The 21,144-nt window shown below is 44.3% G+C and overlaps 1 protein-coding gene across 2 annotated transcripts in view; it reads left to right on the top strand.

The window, feature by feature from the left end:
• The first annotated feature begins 4,524 nt into the window (after window positions 1-4,524).
• RTTN (rotatin) overlaps window positions 4,525-21,144 on the top strand; it is a 120,413-nt gene continuing 103,793 nt past the window's right edge. For both annotated transcript variants that reach the window (XM_060244065.1, XM_060244064.1), the window contains exons 1-7: window positions 4,525-4,703; window positions 6,515-6,702; window positions 7,827-8,025; window positions 14,969-15,049; window positions 15,526-15,616; window positions 17,186-17,300; window positions 18,222-18,372. In XM_060244065.1, the coding sequence (XP_060100048.1) occupies window positions 4,649-4,703; window positions 6,515-6,702; window positions 7,827-8,025; window positions 14,969-15,049; window positions 15,526-15,616; window positions 17,186-17,300; window positions 18,222-18,372 (880 nt within the window). In that variant the 5' untranslated portion in view covers window positions 4,525-4,648. The remainder of the gene's footprint in view (window positions 4,704-6,514; window positions 6,703-7,826; window positions 8,026-14,968; window positions 15,050-15,525; window positions 15,617-17,185; window positions 17,301-18,221; window positions 18,373-21,144) is intronic.

Genomic DNA, 21,144 nt, shown 5'->3' with positions numbered 1-21,144 from the left:
CCATACATAGGACATACATACATCAAAGCACCCATACAACATGGGAAAAAACACAGAACCTTGTGGTTCCCCCTCCTCACCATGTCAGCTCCCAAAGAGATGTTCAAATTAACTGTGTCTATATGTATCAGTGGGGTGAGGTTGCATCTTTTTCTGACTAATTTCAAATTATCGTACTTGGATACTTGTATTTGAATTTACAGTCTTAGTTAACTGCACATGTCTGCATACAGTTTTACGGAGGAAAAAATGTGCTAAAAAAAAGCTGTTAAGACTGGTGCTTGTCAGACCATTTATACTACAACTGTAGTATGTATTTATGCTAAATCAGAAACACATTTCATAAGACGTTCATAACTATGGGGATCAGGGTTTTTCCCAGCAGGAATGTAGTTCCAGCTGGCCTGGTGGCAGGGGGTGTGGCCTAATATGCAAATGAGTTCCTGCTGGGCTTCTTCTACAAAAAAAGCCCTGATGGTGATCACCATCATATAAATCTGCTACCTGTAGCATTTTACTAATGCAACTGGGTCATTAAAATAACTATAAATGTGGCTAGAAAAAATGGTAATGGTTTAAGCACAGACATATCTTATTTATCTAAAATAAAATGTGTTCACTTCATTTTCAACAACAGCAAACATTTCTATTGTATGTATAGCATTGGAGAAAGTCCAGAAAAGGGCAACTAGAATGATTAAAGGGCTGGAACACTTTCCCTATGAAGAAAGGCTGAAACGCTTGGGACTCTTTAGCTTGGAGAAATGTCGACTGCGGGGTGACATGATAGAGGTTTACAAGATAATGCATGGGATGGAGAAAGTAGAGAAAGAAGTACTTTTCTCCCTTTCTCACAATACAAGAACTCGTAGGCATTCGATGAAATTGCTGAGCAGACAGGTTAAAATGGATAAAAGGAAGTACTTCTTCACCCAAAGGGTGATTAACATGTGGAATTCACTGCCACAGGAGGTGGCGGCGGCTACAAGCATAGCCACCTTCAAGAGGGGTTTAGATAAAAATATGGAGCAGAGGTCCATCAGTGGCTATCAGCCACAGTGTGTGTGTGTGTGTGTGTGTATATATATATATAAAATTTGCCACTGTGTGACACAGAGTGTTGGACTGGATGGGCCATTGGCCTGATCTAACATGGCTTCTCTTATGTCCTTATGTATACATCATTTAACATTCCTTGAAGAAAACAGAAGTCTTCTCAACTCTCACTCCTTCAAAAACTCTTTTTGACTACTCCTCCTCTGCCTGCCTCCTCTACCTGGGCCTTGCTCACTTGAAGCGTAAAGAAAAATATGAAATGATCAGAGAGAGAAAAAACAGAAGTTGTCAGTTCTATTTAATTGAGAACTTAAAAAGTATACTGAAATTGCACCTGGCAATCCTAGCTGTGCCCCCCTACCTATCAATCACAAAGTGTGACAATGCTGTATTACCTAATGAAGCTGAGGTTTGTTTCCTATGGGCCCCCCCACCTATCAATCACAAAGTGTGACAATGCTGTATTACCTAATGAAGCTGAGGTTTGTTTCCTATGGGCTTTAAGCTGCAGAATTTAGAGAGATTCATAAAAATGATACCCTTGTCATAGACAAGGAAAAAAAATGTTTGTTATGCAGTGTCAGTGCTTATTATTGATTCAAATACATTTGGTACTAGAATAATGCAGATCATGTTTTCTCCATTTTTGCCTTAATACATTTGGTACTAGAATAATGCAGATCATGTTTTCTCCATTTTTGCCTTAATACATTTGGTACTAGAATAATGCAGATCATGTTTTCTCCATTTTTGCCTTAATACATTTGGTACTAGAATAACGCAGATCATGCTTTCTCCATTTTTGCCTTAATACATTTGGTACTAGAATAATGCAGATCATGTTTTCTCCATTTTTGCCTTAATACATTTGGTACTAGAATAATGCAGATCATGTTTTCTCCATTTTTGCCTTAATACATTTGGTACTAGAATAACGCAGATCATGCTTTCTCCATTTTTGCCTTAATACATTTGGTACTAGAATAATGCAGATCATGTTTTCTCCATTTTTGCCTTAATACATTTGGTACTAGAATAACGCAGATCATGCTTTCTCCATTTTTGCCGTAATTAAGTTGGAAGTTTCAAGTGAGAGTTAATCAATAATATCTGTAACGAATTGTTCTAAACCAGGTTATTTTTAGGGACGCACACAAAAATGTTGTTTCAAAACATTTTTGTTTGGATTCTGTAATCCAATGACTCTATCCTGCTGCCCAGTAATTTTATAAATATAAAAAAGGTTTTGCTTGTGTAAGGAGCTCATTTTGGCAGCAAACAAATCCTTCCACCACAGAAAAGCTCTGCCATAAGCAGAACAGTATCAGTGGATATAACCTCCAATGTCCCATATTCTGGGTTGTCATTGTCTTTTCAATAGGAAACATATTCCTGCAATATGGGAATGAAATGCTGAAGGATTACAATCCTCACCCATTTGGTTTGGATAAATGCAAAAATGAGAAAAGGTCCCTCTTTTGCAAGCCATTCTTCCTTGTAAAGTAGGCACTTGGAGGTCTTCCATACTTGCCGCCTTTTCCATCACTTGGATCCTGATGCAGGTAAAGGTGGGTTCCTATTCTAAACAGGAACTGCCATGACCTCCCCCCCAGGCATCACCTCTAGGATTATTAATTTCAGCATGTTTCTTCCAGCTCCACTTTATGACTTCCTCAGGAGACAGCAGCCTCACTTGGGAAAAATTAAATCTGCTACACTACAAAATACAGTACATGAGGGAGTGGGCATTACTTCTCTTCCCTGAATTTTTTGTAAAAAGATCTACCCCATTCTCTTTTGACAAAAGTGTAATTGCATGTGCATAATCAGGTTCTCCCAAAGCTGCTTTTAGACAAGAACAAAGATTTACTCTTCTCTCATCCGTGCGTGAATCTGGAGAGGATGGAAGGCTGACAGCTTCTGCTCTGCAAACTAAGCAAACTGCCTATCGAAGGACAGGATTATATGATAATAGAATACATCAAGGCTGGCTCCAACTTTCTGCTTGTTTTGAGTGGTATGGCTGCTTTTCCTGCTTTGTGGACAACAGAAATGGGTAGGAACTGGTTGATGAACTAAAGTTCATCACAAATTTTGGGTTAGAACCTGCTTTCTGCTCTTCATGAAAAACAGCTAAGTGGTGGGGAAATCCCTGCAGGTCAGCTGTTTGGTTTAAATGGCTGGGAGCCATTTAATCCACTGCTCTGTGCAGGGAAAGAATGAGGTCAAATGGCTCCAAGCTCCTTGCAGCTCAGCTGTTTCGGGCACGAACCACATGAACCTAGTTTGGTTCACATGTGAGCTGGCTGGGTTCATGGTTCTTCCATGAAACAAACTTCCGTGGTTCATGCCCATCCCTAATGGACAATACACACAAATGTTTCCCAGAGACATGGCAACCTTATGTGACAAATTTAAATTCAGTTCTCTAGATCATAATCCAGCACTCTAAATACCACATCAGACTAGCTTTTTGGTTTGGGATTTTGATATGGTTCCTCAAAACCTCAGTGTTAGGTTTGAATTTGGAGATGAATTGTTCTTCTGCTGCTCCCACCTTCGTCTTTCTCTACTCTGAAGGCCTTTCTACACTGCTGTGCGCTCATCTTTTTTTTTCTGCATCCCCACAGTTCTCTTCTATCTGCCTTACCCCCTTCGTCTCTTCATATCACGTTTTCACCACCATACCATCAGGTTCCCCCCCCCCCCACATCACTTCAAAAATCACTGTACATCCCTGTGTTCCAATTCCCTTTTGTTTCAAGAAACAAACACAAATCACAAAGGACTTCCACTCTTGCAGCAACCTGTCTACTAAGGCTCCAGTGGAAGCAGTTGGCGTGGCTGTAACAAGTTCAAAAAAGTGAGTTCAGTTCCATCATTTCCAGCTGATACAGCCATAGCAGCAATGCGAGAGATGTGCACGTCATTTAAGAGTAACGAGTCAAAATCTGTTCCAAATGCACTCAGAGAGTGTCACTAACACAAATGAAAGGGATAAGGCCAAGGTCTACAGAGAAGTAAGTCCCGTTTTAGCCAATGGAGATAATACTACCAGAAAGGGTTTTTAGGATTAGAATTAACACTGTTTCTGATTTTCGGAAATTGGCGCGCCAGATCTAAGAAGCCGCGTATGACTCTAGGATTACGCAGCCGCAACACGTCTCAGGCAGCCCTAATTTGCCGTTCACTCCATCTGAACACATTCAGCCCCAAGTGCCATAGCGTCAACCTGCTCTCACGTCTATCACTACCTTACTGCCTGCCAGCCTCGCAAAGAAAGCGCACGGCAGACTTATATCCAGCCAGCCCGCAACCAATCTGAAACCAAAGGCTGGGGCGTTTCCCAAACGACAAAAAACCCCCTCCAGCCTCAAGTCCCAGCCAAGACGTCGCGAGACTCCAGATGAAACATTTTCATTTCCGCTAGCCCAGAAGACTTTGCGAGTAATTTAGCAAAGAAGAGAGAAAGAACTACGTTTCCCAAAAGCACTTGTCCGTTTAGCTCTCGCGGTGCTTTCTCCCGCTCTACCATAGCGGGCTTACGGCTGCAGGACGGCGCGGCGGTTGAACTGGGTTAGGATGTACAGGGATGGCGAGCTCTGCAGAGATACAGAGGTCCTTGGAACCACTGATCCGAAAACTCCGTAAGTCGTTGATTCTTTCTTTGCCTGAGTTGCTGAACCCCCCTGACAGGGTGGCCGTCGTCTCTGCTTCTCCTAGGTTCGTTCGGGCTCACCAGTGTTCTTTGAGCAAAGCCAGGCATCAGGTGTGAATGGGCTGCTGCTTGTAACTTCCAAAACACATTCTTCCGAGGCTCAGCTGTTGTATTCTCTCCCCCCCCCCCCCTTGCTCTTTGAATCGCTCATTACTGTGTTTAAGCAGCTATCTGATAATAAATAACTTGAGAGTTTTCACTTTTGGGTGAAATTCCCAAATGTACCCTGATTTGGGTTATTGACTGTTTCAGGTAGGTGTTTGGTGCGCATCGTTCATTTTCTTTTAATCTTGGTAATTCTGTTTGTCAAACAGTTCCTGAATGAATGAGATTAATGTTCTTCCCCAAAAGTGAGTTTGTGTTCCTTTAGTGATGCTGAATTGGTAAACGGTGTGATCCTAGATATGCTGATTTATTAGTCAGTCCTATTTAATTTAATGTCATTGGATCCCTAGCAAGCACGTTTGGGATTGTTCTGTGTGCCTCTTGTACCCAAGCAATGAAAATTCCAAAGGCAGTGCTACTCAGGGATAGTTTGTGGCGTATTGGAGGTTTTTGTCTTTAAAGTAACAGTCCTTTCCATATTTACAAATATTCAAGTACAGCACAAGTACTACGAGGTTGTAGATTCATTACTCCCATCAGATTCCTGGAGAGACTGAATTCTAAAGTGCTGCTTTTAATGCAGTGCATCTTTCTCTGTTTCTCTTTCTATTTCATAAGTCCAAACTGCTGCTGCTTCTCTCCTTCTTACGTCTGCCTTCTCCCTTCAGATCTCTGCACTCTGGTGGGTAAAATATGCAAACAAAAGAACCTCTTAATTATTTTGATTGATGAGTTTTCAGGTATGACAGTATAATGTGGCAACCAATCCAATTCAAAGCTGATAAACATTGGCTCTTCCTACAGTTATAAAAACATGTTTTTACATGGATTTGCTACATTTTGAAACATACATTAAAAGTTAAATAAATTATTGCTGTAGAATAAATTGAGTCCGCTGTGTTTTTAATTCTGTGGGAAAATCTGGGTGACAGAAGCAGCCAGAACACCCCCCCCCCCCCCGCCCTTGTTACCTGTCTGTTCTGAGACAGGATTTCTCTTTGCTGTCATGTTGAGGTGGTAACGCTTGAAAATATTTGCCCTTATGTTTCTCAATTGTCTTACATATTTGTAGGTTGTGTTGAGTAACTGAATGGTGGAAAATCAGAGTATCATTCTTTTAAACACAATTCTTTTAAATAATCTCCTCCATCATTTGATCAGGTTAGAGGAAAACTTAAATATTTTAAAAACTTCCTTTGTACTATGGTAAGGGAAAAAATCCTTGGTGCACATTGACTGATTTTGGATCTCCATTTTTTGTTGTGTTCCAGTAGTGCCCTTGTTTTTGAGGTTAGTCTCCCTTAAGTGGCAGTAATCCAGAGCAAAGCGAGTTACTACTTGAAGAATGGAAAATTGGAAGTGTGAAAATAGTACACCTGTGATCAGACTGATAAAAAGAGTGTATGTCTCTCTGCAGTTGTGTGAAGGAAGTTAGCATAAATTGTCAACTTGGTCACTGGGCCAAAGGGTATCACTACCCCACAGCTAGGCTTGAGTAGATGGTAGATTAATTCCATATGCCTCTAGGAATTTTCTTTCAGTACTGAACTTCCTGTGTTTATGAATATACAGAGAATTGCATAAACTATAACATTCCTTAAAATGTCTTCCATTTTTATTTTGCTTTTTGAACAGGACATCAGCTGGCTGAGATTCGGGAACGAGCTCTTAAGAATATTTTATGTAAATTATATCATAATTTGATTACATATGCTGATTTGGTTCAAGAAAAGCTGCTGTTTCTGAGTCTTCTGGAATGGTTCAACTTTCCTGTAGTACCAATGAAAGAAGAAGTACTTAATTTATTGAGCATCTTAGTAAAGGTATGGATTTCTGTGGTGGCACTTGTTTTTGAGATAGTCATTGTTTATAATTAGAGAAAGTAAATATCTTAACATTCTAACCTTAAAAAAAAGCAGTATAGCTGATTTTCAACATGGCCCCATATGCAGATGCTTAAATCTACAAATAGGGGTGGTGTAGAGAAAAGAGTTATTTTTCTTTAAACTTGGGGAACCTTCCCTGGATTTGCAGAAAAATATGAAAATTTTAAAAAATGAAGTAGAGGGGAATTATTCCTGCAGACAACATTCCTTTCCTGTTCCTGTGGCATCCATCCTCCTCCTTGCATGTGGGATATGATGGAGGAACAGGGAACTTCTGCTTTGGCAGATAGGCAGAGGTGGCATTGCAGAAGAAGAGGGAGGGCAGAACCCCCATACTGCACACAAAGAGAAGAATGGGCGGGCAGAGTGGCAGGTAGGGGAAACAGTGAGCAAAGTGTTGAACAGCTGTCAGGAGAGGACTAGAGTTAGGAGACGGAGTGAGATTCTCCATTGTGATTTTGCTATAGGAAAACAGGGGGCAGTGGAGGGCAATATTGTCAGTGTTCCCTTCAGAGCTCTGGGGATGAGGACAGACAGTTTAGGAGAGTGGATACAGCAGCGGGCAAAGCTATGAAATGAGGGGCATGGAAAGTGGTTCAGGGATACTTTCCCTCACTGCCATTTTGCCTGTTAAGGAAGGAATGGTAGGCCGAGCCACCACATCAGCCCGACCTGTGGGGTGGGTTGAGCTGAGGGTAATAGAGGGGGGAGATATTGGACTCCTGTAGATCTCATGGGTAGATAGGTTCTGCACAAGTTTGAGCTTGCATTGGACAATATATTTTGGAATCCAGATGGTGAAATAACTGGAAGGTTATGTTGCTTTTATCTTGGGGATGGGTCCCTGTGCATTTGAAAGATACTTAGTCTTCAAGTATAACTCCTCTGTTTGTTTGTTAAAATCAACAAAAAGTTCCATGTTTTCAGAAACTTGGAATCTGTAGTAGCAAATCATGTTATTTATAAGGACAGAAGTTTGTTTTTTCTTGTTTTAAAAGCTCTGGTTTTTAATCTATTCAGATCAAAGATAATTTTAGGTCTGTATTGTGTTTTCAATATAGCACCCATCTGCTGTGCAGCAGTTGGTTGGTATAGGGGCAGTGGAGTTCTTCTCCCAGCTTCGTCGAACTGTGGATCCAAATCTGCAGGCTGTGATTGATGGGATTCTGGATGGACTGTTCCAGCTGCCTTCTGATGTCTGTTCTGATTACCAGGCAATGGCGGATCAAGATCAGTCTTTGCACCACATGACTACTCCTGGTAAGTTATTCCATAGGAAACTGAACAGTTTAGTCAAGCCAGATATGACACCTTTTTTAAATTGTCTTCATATTTTAAACATCTGAACAAGCATGCTCATATGAAGATTTTTTGGAGCCCATGTTAAACAGAAATTGTCTGACAAAATCCAACTTACTGGTTGTATATTATTTTAATCCTCTCACTCTCTCAAAATGTTGTTGAAGTTGTTTACAACCAACAGTTAAAACAATAGCAGTGATACAGAAAAGCAGTACTAATATATTCAATTGTCAACATGGCCAAATCTACAAGTATTTAAATCTGGAAACAGGAACCAGGGAAAACTAGAGAGATCTTTCTACAAACCTGAAAAAGTCCCCATGTTTTCAGAAAAAAAGCCCTGAAATAAAAAAAAAATCCCCACACAAATAGAAGTGCCTGCAGCTTTAAGAAATGAACAGCCTCAGTGGCTGTTGTAAGGGAACTATAATCACAGCCATTAAGCCTTGGTTTCTTTCAGTACAAGAGATGGTAGGGTCCTTTCCAGGGCTCTTTTGGGCTTTGAGAAAGGACCAGGACCACCTGTCAGAACTTGTAACTTTATATGCTTTGCTTGACTGAACTGACTCCATATTATAATTTAGAGTGCCTGACAGCGGTCATTGACCCAAGGCCCTTTGCTATGCAAAATATTTAGGGGGTAAGACAGGCGGCAGAGAGTCTCTGCTCAATATCACAGGTGCCCTTTGAAGCCGGGCCGTTTGGCCTTCGCAATAGGGGGGCATCCTCCTTTGCTGATAACGAAGGCTGGGAAGAAGAGACTCTCACTTGATCCCGTGTGACTTATTGTTTTATTATGCTTTGCTGTGGGCATAAAATGTAACCAACTGCCCAGATGCGCCATTACTGTTATTTCGTTTCTATAGTACTGTTGTTCCTCAATAAAGATCCTAACTTGCAACAAGTATTGGATTCGCTTGAAGTTCATCCAAGTTCTGACATTATAACAGTAATCCTTTTATTTGGACTTATCTGTACTGGCAACCTGGCCGATGGCGGCACTGGCTCCAGACAACGGAGAGCCCAACCTCCCACCAGACGAGGCACCCCTCGACCCAAAAGTAACGGGGGCGAGGAGGAAGATTAAAGTCCCCGCGCCGTTCTCTGTGGATGCTTTTCCCCAACGGACTTACAGCCCGAGGAAATCCACGGCGGCCATGGAGGCGGCGGAACAGCGCTACCGCATCCTCGCAACGGGCGCGGAAGAAGGGGACGAGGACGAGCCCAGAGACGAGGGGCTCGGCACCCAGGGCGGAGGGGACCCAATCCGAACACTATGCAACGAGCTGTACGATTGGGTGAGAGAGATCCACGATGAAGTCCATGCATCCCGAACCCTGATGGCAGAAGAGATGCAGCAGAACATGGGAGCGATCCGTGACCAGATCCGCACGCTCCAAGGAATCGTGGCGGCCGGACAAGCCCCCCCTGGGGGGGCGCCGACCGGCCCGCCGGCGGGGCCCCCGGCCGGACCGCCGGCGGGGCCCCCGGCGGGACCGCCGGTCGGACCTCCCGCTGGTCCTCCGGCGGGGCCGCCGGCCGGTCCCCCGGCCGGCCCTCCAGTCCTGCCGGTGGGCGGGCCGGTCGTCCCGGTGATCCCTGCCCCGGTCGCCCCAGTTGGGGGGGACAGGGGAGGGCACCGAGAGCTGAAAATCACCTTCGATGGGGATGGAGACGCAGTGGAATACTTCACCATCCAGTGCAACACGTTTTTCACGCACTGGGGAGCGGGCTACCCCACCGAGGCCAGCCGGGTGGCCCACATCGCCTCCAGATTGAAGGGACCAGCTCAAAAATGGTACGTGGGGCTCTACACTGGTCGTAAGCCCGAGCTGGCCACCGTCGCAGATTTTCTACAGGCGATGCTCCGCCAGTACGGGGACCCACTGCGCGAGGAGAAAGCCGTAGCGGCCCTCCAAAGAATTGAACAGGGCAACCGCTCCACGCGCGAGTACGCCACCGAATTCATGGGCCACTGCGCAGCGGCCCGAGGTTGGAACGAAGTGATGAAGTACACTGCATTCAAAAATGGCCTGAACGCAAACATCTTGGATCGATGCTACCATCAAGGGAGACCGGACACCTTGGTGGGGTGGATTCAGCTAGCCGGGGAAGTCGAGACCGACCTCCAGCACGTGGGAATGCGACGCCAACAACAGGGAAAGAAGGGTGTCAAGTCGAGTCCTTCCCCGGCTAAGGGCGAAAGCAAACGCGGGCCCACCACATCCACCCCCTCAGCCACCCCGCGGAAGTGTTTTAGATGCGGGGACCCGAATCACTTGGCTGCCAACTGCCCGGTTAAACCGTCACCAACTCCGACACCCTCCAAGCAAGCGCCCACCGCACCGAAGAAGAAAGGCGGACGCGCCAAGGAGCCCAGTCGGGGCACCGTCGCCACCTCCTTGGCGATTGACGAGGAAGTTACCACCGTGGAAGAATCCAGCGAGGAGTCCTGGGATCAAGAGTCGGCGGGAAACGACAGCGACCTGCTTTAATCAGTGCCGCGAGGCAGGTCGACAAAACGCCGGCACTACTAACGGTGAGAGTTTCTGGGGGGCTTTTGTTCATGGCGGTCACCCTTTTGAACCCCAACTTAAAGAGATTTATGCACGCCCGAGCCCTGATCGACTCCGGGTGCACAAGAGACATTATCACTCCACGCTTGGTGGAAGCCCTGGGGTTAGCCACATCCCCTTTACCTCATCCCATTCAATTCGAACAGATGGATGGGTCGACCATGCGGGGGGAACCGTGCACCCTAGAAACCCAGGCAACCCCTGTGGGGACCGAGGAGCACTGGGGCATAGAGACTTTCGTCATAGCCCCCTCATGCTCCTTTGACGTGGTGGTGGGGTCAGGATGGCTAGCCAAACACCAGCCGGACATCCGATGGGCTGAACAAATCGTGAGGTTCCCGGACTGGCGGTGTGAGCACCACCACTGGAGGCCCGAGTGGGGCCCGAAAGCGCCTCCCCAGAATGAGAGACTCTGCCTTACGCTTGAGGAGGTGGGATCGATCCCCAAGGAATACAGGGATTTGAAAAAAGCGTTTAGTGAGCGGGAAGCGGACGAACTCCCCCCGCATCGCCCCACGGACTGTGCCATCGAACTGATCCCTGGGCAAACGCTACCCAAAGCAAAGCTCTACTCGATGGGATGGGCGGAGAAGGCGGAACTGAGAAAATTCATTGATAAAAACTTAAAACGGGGGTTCATTCGACCAGCCACGGCCCCCCACGCAGCCCCTGTGCTGTTTCGGAAGAAAAAGGATGGGGGGCTTAGGCTTTGCACAGATTTTCGCGGGATAAACGGGATTTCTATGTCCAATGCTTACCCGATCCCGCTGATAAGGGACTTGTTGAACACGGTGGCCGAAGGAAAAGTCTTCACTAAGCTCGACCTCCGAGACGCGTACTTCCGCGTAAGGATTAAGGAGGGAGACGAGTGGAAGACGGCATTCAACACCCCCATGGGACAGTTCGAATATCTAGTTATGCCGTTCGGACTCCAGGGCGCGCCAGGGGTCTTTATGAATTTTATCAATGAAGTGCTAAGAGAATTTCTATTCAAGGGGGTGGTGGTGTACCTTGATGACATCATTATTTACTCAAAAGACCTTGAGTCTCATGTACCCCTAGTGAGAAAAGTGCTAACCACGTTGTGCAAAAACAAACTGTATGCTAAACTGTCTAAGTGTGAGTTCCACAAGACGGAACTAGACTACCTGGGGTTCCGAGTGTCGGGGGAGGGATTAGCGATGGACCCCACTAAAATCCAAGCAGTTCTGGACTGGGAACCACCCCGAACCCGACGGCAGTTACAATCTTTTCTCGGGTTCACAAATTTTTACCGCGGATTCATTAAGGGGTTCGCCAGGGTGATGCTTCCCCTTACTGAACTGTTGAAAACAAAAGGGAAGGGGGAAGCAGCAAAAAAACCCGGGGCGCGCTTGACCTGGACGCTAGAATGCCACAGAGCCTTCCAAGAACTTAAACAACTCTTTACCTCTGAACCAATATTGGCTCACCCCAATGAATTAAAACCATTCGTGGTCCAATGCGACGCCTCCGACGTCGCCGTAGGAGCCATATTGATGCAGAGGAACGAAGAGGGGGAACTGCGTCCCTGCGCTTACATTTCTCACAAGTTCTCCAATGAGCAAAGAAACTGGTCGGTATGGGACAAAGAGGCTTTTGCAGTAATGTTTGCCCTGAAAACTTGGAGGTCTTGGTTGGAGGGGGCCCGAGTCCCGTTTGAGATCTGGACTGATCACAAAAACTTAGAAGCCCTCACGGGCCGCCGCAAACTGACTGCCAAACAAATCCGGTGGGCGGGGTTTTTCGCCAAATTCGACTTTGTGCTGAAGCACATCCCGGGCACCAAGAATTTTTTGGCCGACGCTCTATCCCGCATGCCCCAACATGACAGTCAGCGAGAGGAAGTAATTGATTCCCTCGTTCCCCCCTCCGCAGTTGCAGGAGGGGTCACCACCCGCTCCGGAAAAAAAACCGAAGCGCCAGCTTCCTTCCCTACTGAACGACTGGCCTCAGAGGCTGACTTGGAAGGAGCGGAGCGTCCCGAGGGGTTGGAGCAAGGGGAGGGGGGACTGTGGTTCCACAAAGGGAAAATTTACATGCCCAAATCCATGAGAAAAGAAGTCCTGGAACAAAGTCACTCTAACCGCCTGGCCGGGCACTTCGGGTATGTAAAAACCCTCCACCTAATCACCCGACAATTCTGGTGGCCAAAGTTAAAGCGAGACGTCTCGGAATTTGTGCTGGCCTGCCCGACATGCATCATGTCTAAGCGCAGGGGGGGGGAAGCCGCCCGGCCACTTAGTCCCCCTCCCAACCGCGAGCCGCCCTTGGGCCGTGGTTTCCATGGACTTCATAGTAGAACTCCCCCCGTCACAAGGGAAAACGGTGATACTGGTGGTAGTGGACACCTTCTCAAAACAGGCACACTTCATCCCTTGCAAAAAATTGCCCACGGCCAAGAAACTAGCCCAGCTCTTCTTCAATCACGTGGTACGGCTACACTCATTCCCTGAGAAGGTCATTAGTGACCGCGGGCCACAGTTCGTTGCCAACTTCTGGCGGGAGTTTTGCAAGCTAGCTGGCATCGAACAGGGTCTTAGCTCCGCTTACCACCCACAGACAGACGGACAGACTGAGAGAGTGAACGGGCTTCTGGAACAGTACTTAAGGTGTTACATTAACTACCAACAAACAAATTGGGTAGATCTCTTGCCCTTCGCCGAATACGGCTACAACAACAGCTTCCACAGCTCTACCAAAACCTCCCCCTTCCAGATAGTAAATGGTAACGAGGGGAAGCCCTTCCCAAACCTTCCCCTCCCTGCCGGACCTACAGAACCCACCTCGTGTCAGCAATGGTGGGAGGGGATAAAAGCCGGTTGGAAAGTGATACAGGAAAATCTGGAGGAGGCGAAAAAGGAGTACAAAAAACACTTTGACAAAAAACACGCCCCTCAGTGGGATTTGAAAGAAGGGGAAACTGTATTTTTGTCCACCAAGAACTTGCCCCTGCCCCAAGGGTGTCGCAAACTCGCACTGAAATACCTAGGGCCCTTCAAAATAAAAAAGGTGATTAACAAAGTAACTGTGGAGTTGGAACTACCCAAATCCTTGAGTAAGATCCACCCTGTTTTTCATTGCAGCCTACTTCGCAAGGATCCTGGAGCTACGCAATTCCATCCTCGTCCCTCGGAGCCGCCTCCGACTATAGTGAAGGGTCAGAGTCACCATGAGGTGCTAGAAATCCTGGACTCTAGAGTCCAAAGGGGGACACTGTACTACCTGATAAGATGGAAATACTTTCCTCCTAGCTGTGATGAATGGGTAAAAGCTAGTGATGTATCCGCACCGCAACTGCTCAGAAAGTTTCACCTACTGTACCCACACAAGCCCAAGCCGAAGAGCTTAGGGGGGGCAGTATGTCAGAACTTGTAACTTTATATGCTTTGCTTGACTGAACTGACTCCATATTATAATTTAGAGTGCCTGACAGCGGTCATTGACCCAAGGCCCTTTGCTATGCAAAATATTTAGGGGGTAAGACAGGCGGCAGAGAGTCTCTGCTCAATATCACAGGTGCCCTTTGAAGCCGGGCCGTTTGGCCTTCGCAATAGGGGGGCATCCTCCTTTGCTGATAACGAAGGCTGGGAAGAAGAGACTCTCACTTGATCCCGTGTGACTTATTGTTTTATTATGCTTTGCTGTGGGCATAAAATGTAACCAACTGCCCAGATGCGCCATTACTGTTATTTCGTTTCTATAGTACTGTTGTTCCTCAATAAAGATCCTAACTTGCAACAAGTATTGGATTCGCTTGAAGTTCATCCAAGTTCTGACACCACCTGCAAACACTGCACAACTTTTTACCTCTCAATTTGCATGACTTACCCGGGCTCATCTGCTTTCTACTATTCCAACAGGAACCACTCCATGGAAGCTAGTTTAGCGTAATGGTTAAGAGTTTCAGACTAGGATGTGGGAGATGCAGATTCACATCACCACTCTGCTCTGGGAGTGTTCTGAGTGACTTTGGGCCAGATATATATTCTCAGCCTACTCTTACCCACAGGGTGGTTGTGAGAATAAAATAGAGGAGAAAAAGTCCTTGCAGGCCCCCCCCCCATTTGTATATTTTGAGAAAAGTTTTTTTAAAGGAATAATCAGAAGCAGCTAATTGATGATATGGGGAGAAATGAAAGCCTAAATGCTGTAGGAGAGGGAGAAGGGAGTGTGCACATTAGAGTATCCTGTAAGGCTTACTAGTATAGTAGCAGTGTACACTTGGTTCTTCAGGTCTAAACTAGCTACTGTGTACCCAAATATAGAGCATGCTGTCCTTACTCTCTCTCTCTTTAATTTTTAAGTATTTTCCCAAGGGACTCCTGCTGGGTATTTTCACAAAGGAAGAAGTGATCTAAAAGAAGCACCTCCAAAACAGCATTCTGGTAGGTAATAGTAATATCTGTTCTGTAAGTCAGTATATGAGTTACAGCATTTTTATCAATATATCCTGTTATTAAGCAAGAGTGAAAAGTGATGCATTACTTGTTGAAAATCTGCCTAGGAAAGTCATTAATGAATTGACTGAAATCTTTGGTTCATCCAGCTAGAAAGATAATTTCTGAGGCTGCTCACTTGATGTCTTAGGCCATCTACATGTATATTACATTTTCAACATCTTTGTTTTTCTCTGCTCAGAAAATCAAGTTCATATGCAAGCCTACTTGGAAGTCAAGCAATGTTATTATTAGAAATCTGAGGATGTTGACTGGTAAAAAAAAAGTTTATGGAAGATTGAAATTTGATCACCAGTATAGTTGTTTATTGTAGAAGTAACATCTGTTGGAAACATTGGATGGATGTTCATTTTCTCTATGTTGTCCATAATGATGCACATGAATAGTTATTTTTCTTTTCCCAGTGAAGCATAGAGTGAAATGTTTGAAATTTTCTTCATTTCCTTGGATACAGCTGACAACAACAGATAGACATGTCTTGTCATCAAATGAAAGGTACATAACATGAACAGTATTTTTAGTCTGTCTTGAAACAGCCAATCTAAATTTGTTGCACATAAATAAATTTGTTGTACATATGGTTTGCAATCATGTTGACAGTTTTTATGTCATAGCATGATCAGCTGCTGAATGAATATCCCCTTTAGGAGGCTAAATTTTGTTGGGGGCTTCTTGAAAGGTGCAAAACTGCATCTGCTTTTATGTGCTGCTTCAGAGCTTTTCCAGCATGCAGGGTTTGCTTCAGTTGAACTGTTCCAGCGGCAAAGGTGAATTTATGAATCCATTCCTTTCTCAGCTATTTTAACGCAATGTTACATGTTGACATGAAAATTAGTAAAAAGCTATTTATTATTATTACTTCATTTGTAGTCCACTTTCCTCACTGAGATTCAAAGTGGATTACACAGTGTAAGTCAATAACAGTCCATACAAAGAGACATCTAATAGGCACAATGTAGGTCAATACAGTCAGCATGAGAAGACATCTAATGAGCATGTAATAGAACTAGGATTACTGAAATCTGAATGAGCGGAGCATCTTTGGCATGATAAGATGTCTGGATATAATTTTTAAAAATGGTATAACATCATAGAATCATAGAGTTGGAAGGGACCTCCAGTCATCTAGCCCAACCCCTCATAGAAAGTGATGAAGAGACAACAAGGTAACACATGCACCAAACTGAATGGTTTGTCCTGTACACAGTGGTATAATACACAGTCCCTTTCCTTTCCTGAAATATTATGTTATAATATAGCTCTATTACCTTTATAGAAAAGTTCTGAACAATTCTGTTTTACATGAATTGTAGAATGGCAGGAACATGGGAGCCCTCCTGGCCACCTCAGGCAGACCATTCCATGCAGTGGGGTCCTCAACAGAAAATGTGTACAGGCAGTTGTTGATCTTGCCTGTTGCAGGGCAGCACAGCATGATGCCTTGAACGGATGAGTGGAACTCTTGTGGAGGAGCATAAGAGGAGATGCATTCCTGCAGATATGAGGGTCCAAGGTCATGCAGAAATTTGAATGTGGTAGTACCTTGAACTGAGTAATGTATATGCTGGCGTATTAATACCATGTGTGCCCCTATAGAGATTTAGGAAGATGATTACTTCTACAGAGGCATAGAGTCAAAAACAAATCAGGACAAATGTGTTCTTCTAAGCATGCTTCTCATGCAGCCACCAAGACCTCTGTGACTGCTATCTATTGCCTTGTGGTTCTAAAAGGAGCAAGGTGCAGGAGAGCCTGTTCTCATTAACTTGCTGGGCTCTTGGCCCAGCAACAGGTGGAAGCCTAGCCCTTTCCCAGAAATATTAATTAGGTGTGGGAAACTAAAATAGCATACCAGAGACTGAAACTTGGTATGAGCTCATATCCTCTTCGTTCATGCATCATCATATCTGTGTTGGCTCTCCATTGGTCTTTTATATAATATTTTGGCTATTTTGACAGTATTTCTGTCGGACTTTCCTTCTCGCCATTGAATTAAGCCTGAACTATATGTATAAGTTGTGTAAAATTAAAAGCCATACCACTGATGAGAATGTATGTTTTTAGTTCACTGAGAAGCAATAACCCCAAATTAATATGGAGCACATGTGAGCTTCTTCAGGATGTTATCATGCAAGACTTCCCTGGAGAGATCTTCCTTCAGCGACCAAAGATTGTCCAGGTTAGAATTACTTTCAGCTGGAATCTTTCATTCTATTAGGAATTTAGATGGAGTCCATGCAAATGTTTTTGGCTTTGTAAAATGTACCCTGTGGTACATTCACTACTTAATATGATCTGAAAAATATTAATTACAACAAAAAATCTTTGTCTGGGTAACTCTACAGCTCACCTGACAGTATTTGTTTTGGTTAACCAAGTGGATATTAAACATTTTAATGTATTTGATCATTTTAAAATTTTGTCCTATATTTTGCTAGTTACAGTTGTATTCTACTGTTTCTCTAAGGAGTTGTATGCTGTCCTCATAACAGTTTGTAAGGTAGGTTAGGATGAGCAGCTCAGTGCCTCAAAGTGACCTTTATGAGGAACATGAACCCATATCTCCCATCCAAGTTGGATACTCTGTTCCATTACTTTGGATTTTTATAGTGTAAAAGATTGTTCGGAAGTCCTGTGCAGTTACATGGGCGATACTGCATGCCGCGTTGCGAAACTAACAGGCTATCTGGTCTCATATCAGCTTCCTAGTTTTCTGTCATGTACTTGCTTGTTAGGGTAGTTAATATAGCCATGACTTGGATGTCAAATGAAGAGTTGTGAGAGGTATATTTGTGCATATATGGTATGGCAACATGCAGTCGCTGAGTGTCAGTCCTCTTTCTTTCTCGGAAGCCATTGCCTTGGAAGAGCAGCAGAGAAAACAGGAGAACTGGATTAATTTGTAACTTGGTGATGCTTATGCTGTGCAAGCTGCTTTGGGAGCAAATTGCTAAAAGATGGAGTATAACTGTTCAAAGAAACATGCATGGCAGTTATTCACTCACATACCTCTCTAATATACGCTGGTACATAATTATATCAAGGAAGTGCAAATGAATTTTGGCTTTTTATCTTAACTAGGCATTTTTATTTTCTTCAGAATCTTTTCTCTCTGCTAACGCTGGCTTTTGGAAGAGATGGACAATACCATTTGGCGTTACAGGCTGTCTTATGTCTGCAGCAGTTGTGTGTCTTCTTGAGGAACAGACTTAACTTCCATAGAGATCCAAGTTTTGTCTCAAGTGAAACTGGTTTGTATAAAAGCTAAATCAAGATAAACTGACCCTTAGTAATCAATCAGTTGCTTGTTTTTCCCTAATGAAGGAACAGGTGTGGTTTGAAGACAGATTAGAAACCGGGAGACCTAAGAGCACTTTTAAGCTGAATTACATCTGTATGGGACCGTAATTTGGATAGGGGCTGCAGGGAGATGGGAATATGAGATTAACCATTTCGCTACTGCTGAGATTTGTAAAGGGGAACCCACTTTTTAAAAATCTTGTCCTTTTTTTAAAAAAACCCTAAAAACAGCACAGCGGGGCTGTTTTCAGTCAGTCAAATAATATGAGGATGGATGGATTTGACATTCAGCTGTCTAGGCCCACATGACCTTTCCAATGTGGAGAGAATGTAAAGGGAAAAAACTGTTAAGTGCTCAAGATTAGCCTCTGCGTGCCCTCCTCTACCTCTGTGATAGCACAATGGTAGGGTACAAACATGAGAGTTTAATTCAAGTCAAATGGTGGTGTTGGCTACTCTGCTTTACATCATTACTTGTTATATGACTTTTATTACACTGTTGTACCGTGAATGCAATTTACAGCATGATTTTTAGATTCGGCCACACTTTCTAGCATTAACACTCATCCTGGGCATAGAAGAAACAGTCTGGAAAGCTCTATGAAATCAAAGCGCATTGTCAAACTCATTAAGGCTTTTCACTTGTTGACACCCAGTTTCCTTTATTTTGAATTCTAAAAGTGGGAAGAAAGCTAGCAAGCTAAGAATTGAGGATAAGTTTACAGTAGTAGGAAAACAGGGCCTTTGTGCTAATACATGTTTTTATTCTGTGCTGCCAAACAAATTGTGAAACTTTTGAGGAGGGCTTCTGGAGGGTTGTCATCAGTATATTAATATCACTCAGGAAGTGGAGCTACTTGATCCGTTTTTCACAACAAGTTATGGGCTAGTTGAGAGTGAACAAAACTTATTTCAGACAAGAGGAGAGTGCAGTTAGTAGTGATTTCAGCTAACCTGGGTGATGATAGTTCCCTATTTTTGGATGGGGTTTTAATCACTCCAAAGGCTTAGGTCCTACATGGTTTTACCAGTGTAGGTTTAAACACCAACTGTAAACCATCCAGAAGAAGTCTGACCTAGTTTAAATGACACATTTCAAGATAGCTTGAAAATTGGATTAGCTGCCTTTGGAAAGTTATCTCTCGGTCTGGGGACCACCAGCAGATTTTGATCTATTGAATGTAGTACTCTTCTCTAGGTATACCAGGAGAGGTGGTCCCAAAGATAGGTGGGTTCCAGACCATAAAGGGCCTTAAAGGTTATCACCAGAACCTTGAACTTGATCTGGTACTCCACTGGAAGCCAGTGCAACTCACACAGCACATGGGGGATATATGCTGTATACAAAGTCCCATGATGACCTGTGCAGCTGCATTCTGAACCGCTTGGAGTTTCCAGGTCAACCTCAAGGGTAGGCTCATGTAGAGCAAGTTACAGTAATTCAGGCTGGAGGTGACTGTTGTATGGATTACTGTGGCTAGATTGGGGCAAGACAGGTAGGGGCCAACTGCCCGACCTGGTGCAGTTAGAAGAATGCCAGTCTGGCATCGTTGGTGATCTGGCCTCCATTATTGTGGAGGCATCCAGACTCTTGACTGCTGGAACCGGTCTCAAGGGCACACCATTAAGAGCTGGGAGTTGATACCCAAAAATGAAATCCCCCCCTCCACTGCCACAGAAACTCTATCTTAGATGGATTCTATTTCAGCTGTCTCTGTTTCAACCATTTCACCTCAACCTCCAATCCTTGAACTAGATTTCCTGGGATAGTATCCAGCCCATCAACAGATAGATCTGGATGTCATTAACGTACTGGTGACATCCCAGCACGAATCTCCTCACCAGTTGGGCAAGGGGGCACATATAGATGATGATATCACTGCAGAATTTTTAAAAAGCTTCCTACTTCCTAATTCTCCCCCCCAGGTATTAGCAGGTTTGTTTGTTTTGTATTTCGCGCATGCATGTTTGTGTGCACCTGGAAGTCATGGCAACCTCTGGTGACTGACCCCTACCGGGGGCATGGAGGGTATTTCTAGAGGTGGATAAATAAAGCTTGTCCCTTCCTCCAGCTCTGGTATTCCAAGGAGGTCTCCCATCGAAGAGCTTGCCAGAGTTGACCTTGCTTAGCATCTGTGATCTGACAAGATTTGGCTTGCCTGGGCTATCCATTAGCAGTTCTTGTTGAGATACATCTCCTGTTTTAAATAGTTAGGAGTCTGGTTTGACCAGAGATTAACTTGGTCAGTGCAAGCTGCTCATGTTAAAGATTGGTTACAGATATAAATACGCTGAAAAGCAGTATGAGCAGTGTTCTCTCTGAACTGAGTTAGCGTGAGCTAGCTCACAGATTGTTAGCCTCCAGCTCACACATTGTTGTATTAGCTCAGGAAAAATAGCCCCAGCACACAATAATTTATGCAGTAGCTCACAACTTTAATGCCAGTAGCTCACAAAGTAGAATTTTTGCTCACAAGACTCTGCAGCTTAGAGGGAACATTGAGTATGAGTAGAGAAGGTTAACTGCTTTTTGACCTAGGGTTTTTAAAGCTGGCAGAGTGGTCTCATTGTTTTCCCAGGTGTGGTTCCATTATGCAATTCTGCTACTGTCTTCTTCAAGTTATCTTATTTTCCCCATGTTATTCTGCTATTAAAATATAGGAGAAAATGACATAAACTGCTTTGGGTCTCCAGTGGGGAGAAAGGTGAAATATAAATGAAGC

This window comes from Heteronotia binoei, chromosome 7 (assembly GCF_032191835.1).
Source record: "Heteronotia binoei isolate CCM8104 ecotype False Entrance Well chromosome 7, APGP_CSIRO_Hbin_v1, whole genome shotgun sequence".
Taxonomy (NCBI): Eukaryota; Metazoa; Chordata; class Lepidosauria; order Squamata; family Gekkonidae; genus Heteronotia; species Heteronotia binoei.
The sequence above is the reverse complement of the archived record's forward strand: the minus strand, read 5'-3'. Positions and strand labels throughout refer to the sequence as shown.